Source organism: Copadichromis virginalis, linkage group LG6, assembly GCF_057382275.1.
Source record: "Copadichromis virginalis isolate Kocher_CV1m ecotype Utaka linkage group LG6, C_Virginalis_male_GT1.1, whole genome shotgun sequence".
In the NCBI taxonomy this organism is placed as follows: domain Eukaryota; kingdom Metazoa; phylum Chordata; class Actinopteri; order Cichliformes; family Cichlidae; genus Copadichromis; species Copadichromis virginalis.
Genome location: NC_140623.1, coordinates 17523349 through 17546028, shown reverse-complemented (window position 1 = coordinate 17546028; position 22680 = coordinate 17523349). Strand labels below are relative to the sequence as shown.

Genomic DNA, 22680 nt, shown 5'->3' with positions numbered 1-22680 from the left:
GGATAAGCAGGTATTGAATGGAGCCTTGAACGCAGCGGTCCTCCATCCTCACTCCCCTAAGTCCCTCTGCGCTTTTCAACCATTGATTGTTGTCTTGAACAGCCACCATATTGCACGGGCCTTGAGGATCTCGGGTGCCCGAGTGGAGGAGGGGTACGATGCGATCCGAGGAAGGTGAAATTGGAAAGTGGCTGATGAATGGAGGTTGGAGAGATAATTTAGTGCTGCTGCAAGAAGAGAGGCAGGTCGGAGTTACCTACCTGCCTTCGTTTACCAGCTCGATAAAGGCTAAGCCGGCATTCTTCTGGATGGAGTTCTGCCATTCCTGCAACACAAACACCAACATGTTACTGATGCAACTTTTTACAATAGTACAGAACTCTGTTGCTATACATTAGCAGCAGCAAGAGGCAAAAATGATACGTTTACAAGATAAGTGAGTTTTTCTTAGTCTGGGTCAAAGTGAATTTAGTTTGAACAAAAACAGTAGCTCCATGTAAAGCTTTTAATCCCTCTGACTTAGCTACTTCTTTACAGGCCCCTAATATCACATAAAACATGATCCAAAAAGGATTAAGAATTGCTTGGATTAGCGCCGGCTGCATAATATGCGAGCCCACCATTGCGCAGCAGTGAAAGAGCCGTGTTGAGAGTGCATTTATCACAAGTAAATACACACATTTCTTCCTCTCTTTGACTAGCGTTATGGTTCGAGGTGTCAGTCTAAACAATCCAACCGCAGCCGTGTGCGCCTTATATCCTCAACTTCGAAGGGACAACGAGAGAAGGGAAACTCGGCCGGTCATCGTCTCTCATGTTCTGTTCCACATTTCAACACCTTCAACGCAACCGTCAAAAGAATAATAAAGCAACAAGGTCACGGGGGGCTGTCTGAAGCTCACAGCGTTTCCCCCCCTTCTTCCTCTCAGGGGAGCTGGAGAAAAATGCACAAAAAAATTCTCAGGTTGGAGACCTAAACCACCAAACTACTCTTACAAAAATCATTATTCAAAGCTTGGACTTCTTTTTTTCTTTGCATTCTTAATATTTTTGTTAACCAACATTAAAACTTGCCATCAGTTGACAAATGTTTAACAGTTACTACTGTGAGAATAACTGTGATCCACAATTTATTCAGACTTGGAGACACTTTTATTCCAAAGTAATCAAAACCACTAATTTTTATCATTTCCATTTAATCGTTTCACAGAGACACAGAACAGCTATGAAGTGAAAAACTTGCGTATAAGCCTAAACTCGGCTGTCATCATCTCTGGAGCTGATAGAGGAAATCGTGTGTTTACGCAGAGACTAGCTTTTCAGTAACCCCATAGAGAGCCCGCAGGGACGTGAATATCAGCGCTGCGAGGAGGAAGGAAAAATCAGTTTACGAGAATTTCTAATACACATCCACACATATCTGTGGGTGCGTCGAGATTTTCTCACCTGTGCAATTTTTAAGCACAAGCCCATCAAAACTAATCACATGGCAGTCAAGAGTACCGTTCTTCTGAAACGCCTGTGCACCATCACTCTGTGCCCAAGTGCACGTCATATACAAAACAACCTTACACTTAACCTCAGTTCATAACTGCTTTTTGTCCTGCAGGACCATATTGGCATTGACCGTGTTTACAATACATTCCAAATACAAGAGGGCACAGAGGGAATACGAGTCTGGGCGAGGGAGTGGAAACAGCGTTTCTGGGAGAGGGTTTTGTGGCTGAGGACTGCTTTGGAGGAAGCATGTCAGAGTAGCCTTGGGGCCTTCTAGCTGAAGCATTGACTGTAGTTGAAGGACATTAACCATGAGTGTTAGCCTGTGGCTGTGTGGATATTCTAAACTGATCCAGACTGTGCGAGCTGGATTTCAAATAAACACCACAGGAAGCAGGGCTGTAAATAGAGTCGTGCTCTGGAGAACCAGAAAAGCGGTGACATAAAATTTCCTTTATGCCTTTAAAGCCTTAAAGATTTTGATGCCAGACTCTAGAAAGTAAAAGATTATCCTGAAGTAATAAAGATTGGATCTGAATCTGTGGCCGGGATAAGCTCTGCATCTAAATTAGGCTCGATGAAAAGCGTAGAGACCATTGGCATTTTGGGGGACATGGACAAAGGTGATAGCAAGACTAATGGTGTCATTATGGGCAAGAAATGGCTCCTCTAGTTGAATTAAAAAAAGCAGTGACCCTGATCTGAGGGACATCTCCCAGTGACAAAAAGGAAACAGGGACAGGTCAGTGATAGAATATTGGATATTGGCTGCCCTGGTCAGCAGTGTCGCAGCTTTTATGGCTGCGATAGAGGCCGTGACCACATCGCTCCTGATGAGAGGATACAAGCAGCCTTTTGTGACCTCTCACCTTTAACCTGACCTCCTAACAGATGATAGGACGCGCGAGAGAGGCAGCCGATCTTTGATCCCGACTTTAAAGCGATCGAAAGAGAGAGATCGTGCACACGTTTAATGCACTTTACCGGCATTTATGTTTTGCTATGCATGAATCTGTTCATGAAAATGCCTAATGTCTAAATCTCAAGTCAATAAGACAGCTCTGTTTGCTCTGCGTTCCATGATGATGGCATTGAGTCTAAACACACATGCCATGCACTTCCGTCATTACAGCTGATTATCCATAATCAACTTCTAAATATACCACTACCACTGGTGAGAAAACACAGACCTCCTGAGCAAAATCGCCTTTCAAACATCAGACTCGCCACAACACAAGGAAAACATTTTCCAACACCGAAGAAAGAACCGTCTCGGCTCTGTCGAAATAATAAATAAGTCAGTTGTGCTTTTCGGTGGCATCACTCATAATCACAAGTATTTGTTGATCTGAAAGGCTCGGGGAATACAACTTTAGATGAGACGGCAAGAGCATAAATCTGCATGTCATAAGTGGCAGAGCAGCAGAAGCTAAATTAAAGAGGCTAAAAGCTACTGATTTTTCCTCTCCCCCCTTTTACTCAAACGCCTCACTGTTTAATGTCTTTTTTTGCCACATTAACTGAACAGTGAGAGAAAAAAGTCAACCGATGCAAATAAAATGCACGCATTCAAAGAAAAAACCCAAAAAAAACCAAAAACGTTTTGATCACTGGCATGCCGCTTGCAGGTGGCGGCAGCCAACTTTGTCACTCTGATTTGGACATTTGTGCGAAAAAAAAAAAAAAAAAAAAAAAAAAAAAAAAAAAAGAGGGGTGGGGGAGAGACAAGGAAACAAACTGAGATCTAAATGTTTATGAGAAGTGACCTGATGTTAACAATGACCAAAAGAAAGAGCCTGTGGATGCAGAAGTCAAAGCAAAAGAAAAAAGAAAAAAAGGCTCTAAAAATATACTGCTCTTTAACCTGATTAATACGGAAGCTCGGTAGTTTGTTATTAATGCTGCGTCTGCTGCGCTTGTGTGTATGAATAACTTAACACTGGTGTACATTTTCAACAATCCACATCTGCATGTTCAGATGCTATCTGCTTAAAGAAAAACAGACACTCGTGTTGGTGTTTGCGTGATCAAATTCACAACCCAAGGAATATTTACTGATGTCCAAATATTTATACTGCTCGGTCTCCGAGAGCTTCATGGGATCACACTGTCATGGCTATACTAACACAGAGTGAGAAAGCTAAGCCTAAAGCCCCCATACCCCAAACAGACAAATCAAAACATATGTTACAACCACTTGAACTCTGCACGAAAAGTAAATGTAAGGGGAATACATAAATATATACAGAGCATTTTATAAGCCAGTGGTATGTTATTTAAAAACTGACTTTTTCCTCTTTTTTCTTTTAAACTTATTCTGTAATATGATATGCAGTTCAGCTGGTGGATTTTAATGGTGTGAGGAGAAAAGGAATATTTAAAAACACCATATGCAGCCGTTTCAGGTCCAAATCAAACACATGTTGAAATGAAATCATCACCTCGTCCAAATGTAATTTTTATGACATTTCAGTGCAGTAACGCACAACATTTGTATAAATTTTCCAGAAAACAAAACATTAAAAAAGTTTTTTTCTAACTGACAATTTTGAGCAATCATTACAGGTTTATTCTTAACTACACTGACTGAAAAAGGGTTGTTTTTTATTCCCCAAAATGCTGGCTCCAAGCTGCTCTAACTGCAGCATAATCTAGGAGAAAATGAACAAAATGGCAATTCTTGGGCCTTTTATATGCCCCACTTCTTCTGAGGAAGCTCTGCGGTGTTGCAGGAAATGTTTTGTGGGATAGTACAGTAGCAGTTCACGGCCCATTGCACAAGGACTGCAGGATCAACCGGGACTGGCAATGGCAAACCAAGGACCGAAAAAGACACACATAAACAAAACACTGTTCCCCAAACAAACTTTGTTTCTGCACCACTAATTATTCAGGAAGCTAAATGCACAAAATAAATGGTAATTAAAGCTATAAAAAGAACTTTGTACGCACAAGGCGATTTGTGCGATCTCCAAGTTAAGGATTTGGGAATAACACAAGGTAAAGATTCCCACTTTAAAGCTAAATCATGCCAAATATTTGAACCTCTCCCGTCCCAGATCATAAACGAGGGCGAGTGAATTCCTACTGAAAATGTGCGCGAAGACGACGGGTCGTGATTTTAACAACCGGTTAGCTGAGAGAGGATAGCGAGGGGAAAAACAGAAGCGCATTCCAAGGTCTTATAACAAGGGACCTGACAGGTAAGAAAACACTGCATTAGGAGTGCCTGTCGGGAGGGGAGGGAAATTCATTTATATGAAAGAAAATTATGTTGCGTATAAATAACCGGCCATTCGTGCGACTTGAAGCCTAGTTCACAGTAAAATCCGCCTGGGAGCCAAATTAAAAGCCACTCAATATTTTTAGGAGTCTCCTGTCTGATTTTCTCCTCTCAGCTAGACTTCACTTCCTGTCAGGAAGCCCTCCTTGACCCTAAGCTCCTCCAACACAACGCACCCCGCTGCCCCCTTTGCGGCTGCATAGTTGGCAACGATGGGGAGTCTGCAGGATTAAGTGCCAGTTGGCGTTACTGTGTTTTCTCTAAGCCTCAAAGGTCGGTGAAACTTTCAAAGAATATGCAGCATGATATTGTCCTATGAACTAGAGAGCAATGGCAGGGACAGTGAGCCTCGTGGCACAGCTGTAAAGGGGCACTGGAGCAAAGCGTGGAGCGAGGGCCAGCAGAGAGGGAGGGAAAAAAATAACACTTTGATTTTCACTGATCTTGAACCTTGCGTGCCTCTTTAACAGCACGATGGGGTGCGGGTCTGACTGTGCCGAAAAACGATGGAGAAAGTATTTTTTTGTCCCTTGGTTTCATCACATTCCTCACTTTTCTCTCAGCTCCCCAAGTGGTTCATTCAACACGGCCTGCGTTTGATCCATCGCTTATGGGAGAGAAGAAGAAACAATGTTCACTGACAGAAATAAATGACTATTTGAGCAACTCAAACATGGGACCGGCTTTCACAAGCGTAACTTTTAAAACAAACCTGTTACATAAAATATAAAGTGGACAAAAGTAACCGTCAAGGCTTCAACTTCCCCGTTCCCTCGTTTCTCACATTATGCTATTGATTTTCATGAGCGTACACTCCCGAACTGTTCCCCGACTCCGTGGGTTTAAACTTCTGCGCCCAAGTAGCTCTCCACTTCTAACCTGGAGGTCAGAGGGTCAGAGGTCAGGAGCAGCCAAGTGTTTGGGGAAGTCAATGTCTTTCTCCCTGCAGACTGAAGGAGAGGTGCCCATCTGTTAAACAGGTTAACTTTGGTGAGACGGACTGGGAACATATGATGATGCACAGTCATTGGATTAGCGGGTTAACACCGATGTTATTGAATTACAATTTAAGGATTATCTGCATCAGCGGCCACGACGAAACGCTTTACTTAAATCAGAGATTGACAGGCGTCCGAGAAGTGTCAATCGGGACCAAAGTAGTGGATCAAATAACAAGAGTATAGAGGTGGTGGCTGCTAGCATGGCTAACCATATATATCACAGATATATAGCTTTTGAAAGAATTTTGGATTCAGGAAATGGGACTTACAAAATCTAAAATCCATCATACGGGACATTTTTCAGTGTGTTTTTTCTTTTTCCCCACTGACACTGTTAAAGCTGCTTTTTCAGTGCTTTGTAAATTAGGCCCAGACCTCTGACAGCATAGCAGAGCCACCTGATGACCTCGTTTCAGTATTCAGTTTTCCCCTCTTTCTCCCTCTTCTGCACCCAGTCTTGACCATCATGAAAACGACACTCCACGAGCCCACAGCACACTCACTCTCCCTCCCTCTCTTCTTTCCACTCCATGTACAGGATGCATTTCTGATAAATGGCAGAAGGATGGATGGTCTGACAGAGGTGCCGGACAATAATGGCTGATCTACAGGACACAAATGCAGCTACTGAGAAGATTAATGAGCCCCTGCTCATCGTAGACTGTCCAGTATCCAATGAGATGATTTCTCAAAGCTCTCGACGGATGGCAGCAAGCACAAGGAAAAGCTCTCTCTCTCGTCCCAGTGCATTATTTATTAATCAGATATCTTTGGTAGAAGCGAGTTCAAAAACTGCACCAGGGAAGCGAAACGTTGACTGTGAGTACGACAAAAACGGGAAGACGAAAAAGTGCAAGACCTCGTGCTTAGTGTCTAGTATCAGTTAAGATTCATAGGTAATATATGTGAATTGTACCTATAAAGTTTCTGGATGCAGCTCACAAACAGCTGATAACTTCTGGCTATATTTAGTCACAATTATGATTTTAACTAAAGGCTTCAACATGGAAGTCCACAAGCCAATCGTTTGTGGTACAATGTTATATACATCTTTTATATACAGTTAGTTAAACAAAAACTAAGAGTGTAAAACAAAAAAAAAAAAATCTGACTCACTATTCGACTTTTTATAGGTCAAAAATTAATCTCCCATATCCTCCCAAATACACAATAATGGGAAAGTGTCAGCTGTAAGCCTTTAAAGACAATAAATACTGAATAAATAAGAACACAATTGACAGTCAGCCTTTTTTTTTCCCTATATTGAGTAGTCCTCAGTAGTGGTTAAAGCCAGAGTTTATGATCATTAATCCTCACTTTGTATATTCAGCAGTGTGTGAAGATCAATATTACAGCTGAGAACAAGGGCAGTATGCCACCCCAACAGTTAATGTCTTATCAAAATGGTCCTTTAATTGGGAGCGCTGTTGTACTCGTCTCGAAAAGGGGTACCATCAAACAGCGGTTTACAATCCCCTCCTCAATGCCAAGCTGATGTGGCCGCCAATGCAACTTTCATAGGATCCCTGATTAAAAACTGCTCTGCAGTCCCCAGCCTCCTGACCCTTCACCCTGGCTCCACTCCATCTCAAAGCTTGGGAAATTAATTAAAATTTCACAGAGACGGTATCGCGTCACATCTCTGATGAAGGCATGGGGGTTGAGAGGGGAAAGAAAGAAAGAAAAAAAATCAATCAAAATCATCTCCATCTACTCGCTCCACTGGTTGACTCGAAGGCGGGGGGGGGGGGGGGGGGGGGGGTCACAAGATGGCCACAGAGGCACTTCCTGTAAAGACAATTGAGCGCTTCCTGTGCCAGAGGGCCCAACAAACTTTGCTAAATAACGTCATCAATCACGGCACTGGCCCACTCTCCCTGCCCCACAAGGGGAACCAACACACACATAATTATACATTGTAATTTAGCCCAGAGGAAAGTCTGTCCCTCTTTTCCTCTTTTCCCTTGTGAGAGGCAGTGCATTGGCCCTACCTTTCTAGGCCCCCCTCCTCTTCCCCTTTACACAACAATAAAATTACATTTGCATTAGCTGTAAGAGAATTTGGTTGGATGATTTATTGATGCAATCAACACTATGCTGTCCAATCCCTGGTCCTCCGACTGAAAGTGTGTGTGTGTGTGTGTGTGTGTGTGTGTGTGTGTGTGTGTGTGTGTTTTGGAAATTCGGTGGGATAGCTTGGAGCTCAGAGAAAAAGAAGAAATAGCCTGGGCTAGGGACCAAAGAGGGGGAAGCGTGGCATGAGCTGTGCAGTGGAACAATCACCAAGATTCTGCCTTTGATTAGATTAGCATTAAACAACACCCTGACAGATATGACAAATAGGTGCATTAGAGCCTGTCATTCTTCTCTCTTTGGTTTTCTATCTAGTTTTCATTCCCGCTATTCCATCGTCCCTGGACATTACGGGGCTCACATTCCCTCCCCGAGTCCCACTAGCCCCAGTTTATGCATGGCCACTGACATCCACACAGATGTGTGATCTGACTGTATTAGCTTTTTTTTTTTTGAGAAGAAGTAAAGTGAACTATAGGAACTAAACAAACGTATGGAGGTTAAAGGGTGCAGGAACGAAACGACAGGAGCTATTTCTTTAGGAAATGAAGCTGATAAAAAAAAAAATACAGGCGAGTGGAGCAGTGAGAGGGGTGTCATTAATCAGATGTGCTTTTGTATTATTGGAAACCTTGTTTTTTTGTGTGCGTGTCGTTTTTTTTTTTTTGTTTTTTTTTATGAGGTTCTTTAAAAACGATAAAGATGCACACAAACACGGCCTGGGATGAGTTATTATCTGCTCTCCTTGTCACTGGCTGTGCATGTGAGGGCAACTTCTTGTTTATTTATTTCTGATGTACTATGAACATAAGTGTTTTTCAAGCAAAATACACAGACTAAATTCACCCTAAATGTAAAGCTCACCGTGTGCTGCATTTATGGTCTGCACATGGTAAAGCCCTTCAGTAGCTTTCTGTCTCTAAATACTAATCAGCTGTCCTGAAGTGATGTATTGACAACCCCGATCATTGATCTGCCCACGCCTGCTTATGATCCCTAAATTAGTATTCATGAATCCAGCAGCAGCTAAATAAACTTGGCAACAAAACACCCACAAGACAACAGAGAAGAGAGGGATAATCAATGCAAAGCACCATCAAATCTACATTATCCCTCCTCATCAGTTTGGCCCAGGCCACAAGGGCCCCGCTCAGGTCAAAAGGTGATGCGGACAGGTCGCCCACCCTTGACCCTCCAACCAATATTTGCGGCCAAATATACCTTCGCTCTGCCCTCATGAGGGGAAGGGTGAATATGGAAAGGTAGACAAGGTAGGGTGGGGGAGAGATAAGGCTCTGTGAATTTACTGCACTCAAGGTGAGGCTGATAAATCAGCCTGCTGGAAAAGCAGAGCGCAGGCCTGAGGAAAGATAAAGATGCCAGACTTGCCTGGGAACACAGAAGCATGACAAGCTCCACCACTGAGCTGCTGGACTTCATGCACACCAGACCTGGAGAAATATAAAGTAAAGGGAGTCAGACATAATGGCATATGAAACAAGAAAAAGTTTTGTGTTTGATTTTAAACAGCTTTCTGGATTTCTGTGACAGCACACGCTAACCATCAGGGATTACCTAACCTTGTGCCATCTGCAAGGGAGCGGATAGTATTGATGGGCCTAATGAGCCGACATGATGTTACTGTAAACTAATACATATTTGGGCCTTGTATTACAGGCCTGGCGTGGCTAGCATATGTCCCATTGATCCCTAATGGCAAGCCCTGGGCTTTTAGAGGGCAGGGGGCCGCTAGAGTGTCCAGAGTGCGCTTCAGCGGATGTTTCATGTGTCTCCGTGTTTCACAGAGACACATGTAACATCACATTCGTGCAAACACACATGCATGCACATACAGCCCCACCCTATTTTTTCCAGCCCCCCCTTACAGCTATCAATCAACTTTCCATTTTGTTTGGTGGCAGCAGACATCCCAAACACTGCTATTAGTGGCCTGGCCTCTGCCCTGGCCCCCTGGAAACCTTCAGCACGACTACCGGCGCAGCGCGACTCATCACAATATTGGATTAACAATAGCCTGGACATATTGTTGCAATTAAATAAGAATCCCTGCATGGTTGAGGTTTGTGAGATGATCTAAAATGATGATGTGACTTCTAAGGAATTTCCATAATTTTCTACTCACTGGTGCCCTCAATAAGGAGCTCTTGTCCATGGCTGCCCAGCAGAGTGCGAGAGAGGAAAGGGGCAAAGTCCACAAAGATCTCCCTCAGTAGGGGAGCTGCCTTTTCAAGGGCATGCTCCAAACGCTCCGAGATACTAAAAAAAACAAAACAGACAGCAGACGGAGTAATTTAACAGTAATTGGCCAAAAGGCTAAACAAACTCTTTGAAAACTCACAAAAGATGCTTTTAAAAATACACCGTCAGCAAAAATGTGTTTTTAATATGATGAAAAAAAATATGGAATAAAGACAAAAACAATAATCAGAGCATATGCATAAATAACTGATTGTGTAAGCGCATGTGCATAAACAGCTGATTGTGCATGTGTGTGAGAAAAAGAGAGCGAGAGAAAGAGAGAGAGAAGATGAATCACCTCATATTGGGGGCTGTGTTCTGGGTCACAGGGGAGAGTGGGGGGACAGATGGCAGGCTAGTGCTGGCTGGAACCTGGCCGCCTGCTGCAGGGAGAAACCAAAGAACTCTGTTATTAGTCTGGATGTTGGACAAGAATGGGACACACACACACACACACACGCGCGCGCACAGCAATACATTATATGACCAAGGTCGCACCATAAACCTGTGAAGAAACATGCCTCTTATGAAATAATACAGAGGTCTCCATTCAAATGTATAGAATAGGTGGATTTATGGTTGAGTATGTGGGGGTACAAGTATCATTTTATAGTTAGATAGTGGATGATGTACTCTGAGCACAATACATCTCCCATAACAGTGTATAATTCATTGGGTTTGATGAGAAAAATCTTTCTATGTGAAAGGATGACAACACTTTATCTTCTGCTTCAGTTACACTTTAAAGATGAATTATTCGTAGATGGAAACAATATATGTTAGACAAAGGCTTAAATATGAAAGAAGTAACTCCATTCATTGTTATTATTCTATTTTCATGTTTTCTTGTTTCCCCTCATTAAGTCATTACATACCAATTTACCCCTCAGGGCTGCTTTTCTGACCGTTTCATTATACAACTAAAAGGTGCTTTACGACTTCATTCTGGAGACAGAGGCACATGAGGTACAAAGTCCGCGTGTGATTGATCTTGCAGTAAATTCACTTCCCTGTGGCTCATAAATAAGCTAATGCCCAGCTGAATATGGAGGAGGGGGATTCCTCTGGTGTTTCAGTGGGCTTGTTTTTCCAGCCAGGACAGTCTCCGTGCAGGGATAACTCTTCAGGAATGACACAGTGTAATGTGCACTGGAATGTGTGTGTGTGTGTGTGTGTGTGTGTGTGTGTGTGTGTGTGTGTGTGTGTGTGTGTGTGTGTGTGTGTGTGTGTGTGTGTGTAAGGTGTTAAACAGCGCCATGTGGATCTGGTGAGAGTATCCCTCTCAAGCTGAAGTAGCTCCTTCAAACAAAGAGGAGTAAATGAACGTCTCCATTAGTCCTCCCACTGCCCCACTAACACACACACACACGCACACACACAGCATATTTACTCAACACTTCTCAGTGCCATCAAGCAGTCTGTGCATACAGCTAAGCTATAATTATTTACTAGCACACACACGCACCCAAAAGTCCTAAAACATAATCCACATACTCATGTCAAACCCTCCTCTCTTAAACACACAGACAAAAAAAAAACATTACACTTTTACACAGAAAGGGGACAAAAACTGCTGATTTATGTCACTTATGAATCAACTAAGATAGGTATGACTTTAATATATTGTTTTATTCAGTCACCATTCACCTTATTCCTTCTCCTACTGGAATTATTGTAATACTGGGATGTCCCAGTAGCCTGTTATAGGGCTGGGCCATATTATACCGTTCACGGTAATACCGGTATAATGTTAGGCAACGATAGGAAAATGAAATATCGCGATAGAATGGGAGTAAAACGCGCATGCGCAGTGCCTTTGTTTTCATACGCACATGGCCGATTGTTGAGTGAAACAGATGAACCAGAATTGGTTTGTAAAAATGGTGCAACTTCAGTGATGTGGAACTGGTTTGGTGTTTGTCCGTCAGATACACGACAAAGCACATTTTTTTGCAGAACATGCAAGCGGCCGTTGTTATTGTCATATTTGTCGGACTAAGATGCTCTTAAATCTGGGAGTAATCTGGGTCCTAAACTCCGTAAGCTTCAGGTCAAACAACACTGCAGCATCACTTAAGAGTTAAAAACTGTCTAAATTCTTTCATCTTTAATAAAACGATCAGCATTGCTGCTTTACCAGGTGTAACTATAAAGTTTAACTTCCAGGCATCCATGAAAACAAAAGTTATTACATTTAACGGAGTTAGAAGTTAGCAGGAAGCTAGCGGAAGTTAGCTCGCTAGTTTCGCTAGTTACCTAAGCATGATATAGCATGTTCTGACTGAGAGATTTCTGAAAAAAATCAAACGTGCAGCTCTGCTATCACTTCCAACATAAATGAAGACAGGAAACTAAACAGCAGTGACGTTTGTAGGGTTACTGAAGTTGGGCTAGCTGGTATATAATGATGTGCTACGTGATCGCTAGCGACACAGCTATGTTAGCATAACATAAACAGTGAAGCTGGAGGACGAACACTAACACTTTTCCACTTATAAAAGTTAACGTGAAGGTTCTTCATGGTTAGAGACAAATGCAATCGCATGGCAGGATACTGTAAACGGACCAAACTTCAGTCAGGAGAACAACTGAGATAATCCATCCACAATACGAGGTTAGTCATTAATATACTGCAACAACATGGGAATAGAGCAGCTGCCAGAGAATTCAACATTAATGAATCAATGGTACAGAAGTGGAGGAAGCAAGAAGAATGAGTTTAATAAAGTTTGATTTATCTGACTGCTTTGTTTTGCTTAATGTGCCTTATAATCCCGTGCACCTTATGGTCCGAAAAATGCGTACTGCACACTGCAGTTTAATGTTGCAAAGCACCTCTTTTTAACTTCAGTGGATATTATATATGGTTATGCTCAGGATATGTCAGCCCATTTCTACTGTAAATGCCTTTTGGTTAAACTTTCAGCAAGGAATTTGCATTTGCACTGTTACATTTTTATAAAGCTTTAATGTACATAAAAACCAGCTTCTTGTTTAAGTGAAAATAAATGGAAGGTTGTCTTTTTGCGCTAGTAATGTTGTGGAGTTGTATTTTGTCTCGCATCAATTATATCGTCAGTTATATCGTTATCGCAAATTTTCAAATATATATCGTGATAAATATTTTTGGCCATATCGCCCTGCTCTAGCCTGTTAGTTAAGACAAATGCCAAATAACTAATGTCTACATTTGATTCCCCCCACTTGAATGGTCCCTTGATACATGAAACCCACCCTTTCCAAATGCACTCTATTGCATCTCTGTTACAGTTATGCATGTTCCAGTGTGATTAGTACAGTTTGTTTTCGGTTGTTTCTGCGTAATCCTGATGACTAACCCATTACATTTTTGTGTAGACTCACATCATTTTCTGTGTAATTGCACGATGGGCCCTGGCACTGGCAGAGCACCGCCCTAAAATTGTCTCAAATGTTTTCATTTTTTTCACATTCGATACTGCTTTAGCTTTTTAAATAATTGAATCAGTGTTACTCATGCTGTCCTCCAGCCTGAAGAAACTGGATTACACTGTGCAAACACCATTATTCCATCAGACATACAGAGAAGCACGATCTCTAAATAAATATTGACTTTCTCCTCAGCACACTCATCCACCCTGTGACTTAGCTGCCCTCGCTGCTCTGCCAATACTGCAGTCCAGTTTTGTGTTTGTGTGCTTACAGGCTGCAGAGTCTGCAGAGGTGCTCTGGGAGGCGTCGCTAGAAGATACCACAGAGACGCTATCGATAGGTGTCCCACCAGACACGGAGCCGGAGGCGGTTGCCAGGACGGGGGTGGAAGTGCCTGGAGATGGCATCACTCCTGCTTTCTTTGGTGCAACGATGACGCTTCTGTAGAGAGAAGAAAAAGCGCTTATTATCAAGACTCATAGATCAACTGGAAGAAAAAGCTGATGCTGCCAATTCACAGAACCCTTCATAAGATTTTTGCACACAGCATGACTAGAACAACACCACAACCTTCACTGACACAGAGTAGAGGAGTAATTATGAGCAATTTAAATAAGCAGAATAGTAGCCCACTGAATCTTACCATAAAACAGGACACCTGATGTAATGTCTCCATTTAAAAAACTGTTTTATTTGGACATTTCTACTTTTAATTAAATACATTTTTCTTTAGTCAACAATACTACTTTGAGAAAACTTGAAGAAACTACAGTTTGGCTACACTGAAATCAAGCTTCATCTAAAACATCCTTAAGTGTGCCGAAGTGCTTTCTATCTAACGTTCACCCTCTGATGAATGCACTGGGGTTAAGTATGTGAATACTACTGAATAGTTTTGCAGACTCTAACAGCCAGGAATCAAACCATCGACCCTCCAATTAGCAGATGATCTCTACCCCCTAAGCCATAGCCACCCGTTTTATTAGATGTCATCTTCTGCTTTATCACATAACACCAGCTGCATGTTATCTGATATTAATGCAACTTCTACTATGATGCCTGATATTTAGTCTACCAAAGCAGTACATTTATAATAATATACTTCTATAATATCTCAGTTATTCTAGAAAACCTTCTAAAAAAAATACAAATAAGTGATCTTTTTTTTTTTTTTTGCTCAAATTCAGGTTATTTCAAGGAAAGAAAAAAACATTTTGAAATGAAAAATGTCCTGATAGACTTGGCTCTTACATTGGCTTTGCCTTAAATAAGGTTTGCGTCCACACTTGATTTTAAAAATGACAACTTTAAGTTGTTTGTTCTAAAAATGTAAAACAATCAATGTATCCTTAGACACAAATCCTGACATTAATAAAAAACAACTGCCAAGCATCACAAAAAACACCTCACTGACAGCTAGATTAAATATGTACATTGAGTTTCTCTGTAACAATGATGCTGCCTGTTGAGAGGTCCCTCCTGTGGAGTAACAGGAAATGTTTCTCATAGTGATGTGGTACGAGTAAGTGGAGTTCAATTCTCATCCGGCGAACAGCAGATGCGAGGAGAGCAGCATGTAGATAAGCTGTCAGTTTAGACCAGGGCTCTGACAGACCAGCGGCCATATCAAAGAGAGCCTGGCCCTGCTTATCAGTGCTGACATAGGAGAAGCAGGGTCTAATCCCTGGCTACTGCTCCCCTCTCAGAAACACGACCCAATGCAGGTTTTAACAAGACATGCAAGAATACGTCAAATTTGAATATGCAATAAAAAGAAGAGGCCCAAACACAAGAGCTTGCAAACATTCCTGCACGTCCCCAGTTTCAGAGTGTGTATGTGCATTCTTTCCTGCACACACACCCACGAGGATAGTTGGCTCTCTGTACTGCAGACAGATACCTAGCTGCTGTGTCAAAGCATGCGCTCAGCTGATTTAAGGCAGCTGATCAGATCTATTGTTACTAAAAGTTACTGTAGCTGTTAAATCTTAACAGCTTTGAGGGAAAAAAATAATAACTGTGTCAGGAATGCTCGACAGATGGAAGGTCCACTCAAGGTCCACGTGTTGCATAAAACCCGAAGTAGTGACAGAAGAGAATGAAATCAGTATTGATAGGCAAGAAGAGTGGAGATAAAAGTATCTGGTCATTTTTTTTCTGTTCAGATAGTGAGTGGACTGGACGGTGGTATCAAGAAGCAAGGGTGGCGCTGACATGAAGCACCCTGGGTGTCAAAAGCAGCAGAGACAGAAGGAGAGACACCCCTGCTGAGTGAAGGCTGAAAGTGTGCGTGGATGTTTTCAGAAATATTTTAATGCACACACATGAGTGTCCAAATAAATGCTCGAGTGCACGAGTGTGAAGAAGTCTGCCAGTGAGCATGTCTGCATATGTGTTTGGCCTTCCATCTGTTCCTCAGCAAAGGCTCAGTGAATTATTCAGCAGGTCATTAGCCACACTTATCATGAGTGGGCCGCCCCAGTCGATTAATCAGCCGTCAGCGGCCCCACTCAACCCGCAAACAGGAGCCCAGGGCAGAAAGTGTGTGTGTGTGTGTGTGGCTGAATTATTTAGAAGGTCTAACCTACTATGGCTAAGTGCAGCTATGACTCCAGTAAACTCTGCTATTTCAGGTAAAACAAGTGTGAGACCGAATAACAAATTGTCTCAAGTTGCATGTACATAAAAATACTCTTCTCTGGAGACTTTACCTCAGACTGACACGATGGAGAGAAGAGTGCACCCCAGCAAAGCTTTGATCATAGCTTTCACTATGTAACAACAACACTGACCGTACGCACACAAACACATTTGTACACATCTTCACCCTATGGAGCTGCGGCTGGCGGGAGTCGGTACCTTGATGTTATCTGTGATCTGTAAGTGTGAACAACATCAACTAAAGTGCCCACAAAAACAACTGCCTCATTAAACCAATGGAAGACACTGGTTTAAAAGGGGGTAAACCGTTCTTTGTTAATTATCCAAAACAGAGTGAAAGACACATGTTTACACACAGTAACCAAGGAAGCATAAAAAGCTGTTATTAGCCGTAATAGGACCGCCGCTCACAAAGCCCATATCTTAACATCTTCAAGTAATCCTGGGTTTAAAGACAGAAGACCTGGGGAACTCCCTTGTCCTTTGTTTATATTATCAACTGAGTTTCTCTTGTGTTACTTGATGTTAAATAATCTATTAAAAATGGAGATGATCGAGAGCAACCATCTAAAACTACGGTATTAAATAGGAGCAAAAGAGCTCAGTCTTTATGTTTGTCAAACAAATATTAAAATAAAACATTAACAAATCTCAGTTGTGGTAACCAGACTGCATATTAGACCTCGCTTTATCAATTTCAAGGTGTTATATACTTGCAGTTTTCATTGGTGGCTCAATTCTTTAGTAAATGATATATGAAAAATCTTTTCCCAGTTTAATTTCTACTGTCTTGTAATCACAACAATATTTGACAATTTTGTTAAAGCAATGTACTAAAAAACAATGGCAGATATTTATCATTATGTCCTGATTCGGATATAATATGGATCTTTGCAATTAACACTAGCACATAAATGTGTGATTTTTATTATACCAGCTAAAGTGGGTTCAAGCTTCCTCAAGGTACATCACTGCAGGTGAACTCCAATGCAAAGCGACAACGTCTTTATTAACTGACTTTTCTAAAAAGGTAGGCCTTGACTGAGAGCTGCGCTCATGTCTGACACGCTTACCGCCAGCAGTACATTAACAACATTTAATCATCAACAAAACTCATCTGTACATCAGCTCTCACATGCATGCAAAGCCTGCTGCCAGGAATGCAAACAACCGCACCATGTATATCCCACTGTCTAACACTCACATATTCTGCCGAACCATGAAGTCTAAATCACAGACTCGTACAATGACACTGTTTAGTTCTGGTTAGTATCAGCAAATATTTGCAGACTGGCTGTCATAACAGGGGCATGGCTGAGAAATGCATGGGAGAAATCCAGCACGTCTCCACTAGTAAATAAATCTGCAGGGATACTTCACCCTCTGACCTGCCTCCAGTTTTTATCTGGGAGATCCCGGCTTTTTTCATACATTGGTCTCATAAATCCAACCCTCTGGGCAAGCAGAAAGTTGCCATGTTTTGGCAGGAGATGTCAGTGCAGAATGTCAGCTCTGGCTTGTACTCGTGTCCCTGGAAGACTTAGTGGTTAGCGGGAGATGCCGAGCAGTGATAAAGTCATTGCAACAGATAATAAACACCATTGGAACATATCTACATGTGTCGAGAGGTAATTGGTAAGGGTTGAGAGACAGCGGGGTGATAAAAAGCAGTAAACCGAGAATAAATATAGGCTTAAAACCAGAGGATGACATGAATGGGAGGGGTAGTTTTGACTCGGAGGCATCAAAATAACTTGGCACACTGACAGACAGTAGTGTGTGCAGGACACACTAAAAGCTGAAGTGACTGATCAATCAATAAAGCCAAACATTTGGTGGTATCCACTTTTTTAAAATTCTCTTCAGTCCCAATTAATTGTTATTGTTAATAATAATAATACTACTATCTAATATATAATCATACAATATAGACCAAAGAGTTCATTGATTTTTTTCTGCTTAAAGAATAATTCTGGTGATTGAATATTGTGTGAATAATATGAATAAGATGCTGGTTTTCAGTTTAAAATAATATAAAAGTCTGGACTTGTTAACCTCCACCTGGATTTGATATTAATTTTTTTGTGCAGATGTGCAAGTGATTAATAAAAAGGTAACTGGGGTAAAGTCTACTGTCAGCGTGCCCTGCATGCAGAGGCTCCCATAACCAGCAAGTGAGCTGTTAGTCTACGTTCTCCAGCTCTCCTGACGTCCTCTCTTCCTACTGAGTGTGCTCAGCGGACAGGAGCCAGTCTAATCCCCCTGATATGAGGAGCGCCCTGAGACCTGACAAAGCATTCCTCAGATAAAGACACGCGATCACAGAGATGCCGTGGAATTCCCACAGTTGGGGGGCAGGCAGACTGACTGAGTGTGAGCGTGTTTGTGAGTGACAAAGAGAAAAATGTAGAAATGTTTTCTTTGGTGCGTGAGAACTTTTGACTTGACACGCTTCCCCGTGACGGCTTCCTTCTCCCACTTCTCCCATCTCTGTGCCTCTCCCTCTTTACCCTCCCCACCCCCGCCAAAATCGACCCGTTTGTAAAAGTCTATGTGCGAAACAGCGCTCCAAATGCAAACCAGACCAGTAACCATCCTCCCTCACCTGAGCCCGTCTGTGACTTCAGTACCCTGCTCTGCTTTTGAAGCCTTACTCCTGACTGTTCACCCCATACCGCTGGAGATAACGCAAATTATACACATTTTTTTTTTTTACTTTAAGAAAGGAGGGAACCCCTGATAACTGTTAAACAGGGACAGACAAAAGCTTTCCTCAAAGCTTTTTCTCCGTCTTAAAACAGTTCTTTGAAAGGAGGAAGTCTGCATGAGGTGAGGACCTTAGTAAAGAGAGAAGTCGTCACCAACAAAGACTCCTAGTCCAAAGGGGCTTTTGTTACTAAATGCTTTTCAAGATCCTCTAAAGCCCCCTCTAAGGAAATAAAACAAAGATGCATTCAAGGTTTAACTTTCAAAGGTCTCCCGCAGTCATGTTGGGAGTAAAATCCTGTGGAACTGTCAAATGCAAACGTTGAGACTATAAACACCATATGTGCTTTTTAAGTGTATGTCAATCCATGTTCACACCCTCACCTATCAAAAGAGCGGAACTGTGGCGATGGTTCTCTGGCCGCATCGCTCACACTTCCCAGGAACGCTGGCGGCAACAGGCTTGGATCCACCACGATATCATCAGTTGGAGCGCTCACCAGGCTGCGCAGAATGTCCTTCACATTTTTACCCTTTGAGTCAGCAGACATAGCAGGTCTGACCTCAGACGACAGCGTGGACAAGGCCTCTGAAATGGCATCGGGAGCGTGAGTTCCACCGGAGGATGACAGATCTGCGTCGCTTGCGGCAGTTGAGGTGTGGTCATCTCCGATGCCGGAATCATAGCGGCGCAGAGAGAAGCCGTTCTCTCCTTCTGTGCTACCTGAAACAGCAACACTATCTGTGAGGACATAAATAATAACAAATAAGAGTATCCAATTCCATCAGGGAAACCTGATTTACATATTTTTCTTCTGGACTGTCGTCTAGATTTGACCCGTTACTGAGATATTGGCTGCACAGCAGAAATGTCTCTTTTCTTAAAATTGACTGAGTTACATGGCACTTGTCTAATAATGCTTAATGTATCAAAAACAGAGGGCGGGGACAGAGGAATTATCATGGAACTATTTTTTTCTTTGTGGCATACACCCTGCTCAGGAGGTAGAGCACGTCATCTACAAATCAGAAGGTTGGTGATTCAATCCCTGCTTGGGCAAGATACTGAACTTCAGGTTCCTCCTGATGAATCAGTGTGAATGTGTGTGAGATTAGGTGATTTATTTACATGGCAAGTTACAATCACAATCAGGAGAAACGCACACCAAAACAATCTGCAGGTCAAATAAAAATACACAAACTTTAACAATTTTTCTTAAGATGATTAGCAGCTGTTTGTTTGTTTGTTTTTTTTATAGTCGAACACTATGCAGTACATGAACCCACTTATTAAAAAAAAAAAAAAAAAAAAAAAGGAAAAAGTCAGGATTCATAGATCCTTTTCAAGTTGTTGAAAACAACAACTTGCTTCATTCTGATGCACATAAATGCGTCAGATGATTTTTTTTCTTGAAGGTTCTGTATACCTGTACTCCTTGCAGACTGGGAGCGTTGAGGGTGTTTCTTGTCATTGTGGGGCTCCAGGATGTCACGGTACTTGGACACCATGAGGACTGAGATGAAGTAGACGACGGCAAGAGCCAGAAACTGAGCCTGCTTACCGTCCTCCTGAAACAAACAACATACTAAACAATCTGTACGTGCGTCCTCTTTGAAAAGCACCAGAGGTTAGAGGATGCTAGAAAAGGTGATTTCATACACGTTATGAGTGCTGTGTACAGGCATGCGAACGTGTCTGCTGGACAACTCACAATGTCTCTGAAGACGACAGCCCTGAGGCGGTTTATGTCCATGTCCTGAAGCAGTCGGTCTAAATCTCTCACTGGAGACATGCCACCTGTCACAGCATCAACAGGACTCTGCATGCACGCATTAAAAATCAAGCAATTATCATGTGAAATGTATTATTATCTGCAAGGGAAGTGTAAACCGCACGTGCACGTTTACACCGTTCTGGGTGTTTATTAATCCCTCAAGGAGAAGGGTAAGGTTTAACAGCTTAGGGAAGCTATCCCTCCTGAGACCGTGTCCTTAACATAATGGCTTTTCTATAGAGCCACTGCATTATAAATGAGGTTTAACACCCGGTTCAGGGAAGAACAACATGACTTTTACTGGAAGTCACTGTATCAAATCAAAGGGGCAATGACAAAGGGCTTAGTCTAGTGTAACAAATAGCAACCTGTGTGGTAACATAATAAGATATGAGCTAATGCAATAACACTTGTGAACAGGACAAAGGGCAAAGCGCCTTCTGGTTGCCTACTGAGGACAGGAGAAGGACAAAAATGTGCGTTATACAAAAGATAATCAGCACAAATGTGGGAACCGGTCACTGAAAAGTATGATGTTATTTTGCGTTTGATGGTAGAGGAATTTAAAACAGCAGAAAATGTAAGTTAAGGTGATCATTTCAAGTACTTGCCTGCGCAGATGCAGACTTGGCTGTTCCAAGCAAAGTGCCTTGCATGGCTGTGTAGCTGCGGGCTGAGCTGTCTGCGCCGTTCTTAAACTGGGCTTGCTGACACTCCAGACAGTTTCTCACTGCAATAGCACACACTAGGGAGGGACGGAGAAAGAGATCTTATGTGACATCATACAAATAAAATCATTGTCGGGGGGATGTGAACACAAAATTTTAAGTCTTTGTATTTACAAGCCTCCGAACACAACAAAAGAGCGCGTAAAACTGAGCCGCGAGCGGAGCGAGCAGAGACAAAAACAGGACAGAAAAAGCGGGGCCGTGACAAGGTCAGTGCTCTGGCCAACTCTGGCAGCATCGTTCACTCTTCCCTGCTCCACCTCTCCTCCCAAGGTCATAGTGCAAGGGTGTGCTCTTGAATCACATCCACTGTGTGCAGCTCCCATAACAAATGACACTGCCGGGTGTGTACATGCTGAGTAGGCAGCGCGATACACCCTTCAACGGACAAAAAAAAGACGAAAAAAAGGGAAAGAAAACCTCGTTGTCCGACAACTTTAGGTGGGTTGAGAACTGGCACACTTAACATTTGTAATTTAATGTATTGCTCCTCTTTGGACCCCTCCCAACCCCCACTGCTCAGAGCGTGACAACTGACAAATGTTAACTCTGAGGCATTTAGATTACGAAGGAGGGAATTATTCCGTCTGGAAATGGGCTCGCTTTTTCCATTAGGACCACTCTTTCATACGACCATTTATAAAAGGAAGAAAAAAAGAGAGGAGAGGGAGGGGCGGAGACGCTAAAACCTTGTTACAGTTTCCCAAAATCAGATTAGGTGCCAGCAATGGGGAGCGCATACCTCATCAAATATTCATTTCATAGCGGCTGCTTTCTAAAACTGAACCTGTGCTATGGTGGCATCGTTTTCCTGTAAAACACACACAGCAGCAGCAGCGACATCAGAGGGAACAAGCGTTTTTAGATAACAAGTCGGCCTCTTGACAGCCGTTTTGTTTGTGGGCTGGACTGTGTTTAAAAGCAGAAACAGATACCTGAATGTGCAGCATTAAATATCCAAAGAAAATTCAATAATTTTTTTATAGCTTAAGTACAAAGTATACTGTACTACTTTCATTTTTAATCTGTGCATGCTGCGTTGATAAGGTGTGCTGCAAAAGAAAAAAAAATTAAATGAATAATGTAAGATTTTCAATATCTTTTATTCAGTGATTGTGAGGCTGGGCTTTTGATGCTGTCAGGGGAAACTTTAATAGCCTGGAACAGAAGGCAGACAAAGGCCTCGGGCTACGCAGCAGTACAGTACAGCCAAGGCCATTATGAACAACTCACTATATCATGCGAGCAGCCATTTTAAAGTGTTGCCATGCAGGAGGGTTATAATA

The 22680-nt window shown here is 42.3% G+C and overlaps 1 protein-coding gene across 4 annotated transcripts in view; it reads right to left on the bottom strand.

Annotated features, from left to right (window-relative positions):
- The window catches only part of lrba (LPS-responsive vesicle trafficking, beach and anchor containing), a 177328-nt gene that overhangs the window by 99417 nt on the left and 55231 nt on the right, over positions 1-22680 (bottom strand). For all 4 annotated transcript variants that reach the window (XM_085458994.1, XM_085458995.1, XM_085458996.1 and 1 more), the window contains exons 26-34: positions 21278-21411; positions 20604-20711; positions 20319-20460; positions 19276-19615; positions 13796-13965; positions 10412-10496; positions 9998-10131; positions 9244-9305; positions 261-325 (exon numbers count right to left, since the gene is read on the bottom strand). In XM_085458994.1, the coding sequence (XP_085315120.1) occupies positions 261-325; positions 9244-9305; positions 9998-10131; positions 10412-10496; positions 13796-13965; positions 19276-19615; positions 20319-20460; positions 20604-20711; positions 21278-21411 (1240 nt within the window). The remainder of the gene's footprint in view (positions 1-260; positions 326-9243; positions 9306-9997; positions 10132-10411; positions 10497-13795; positions 13966-19275; positions 19616-20318; positions 20461-20603; positions 20712-21277; positions 21412-22680) is intronic.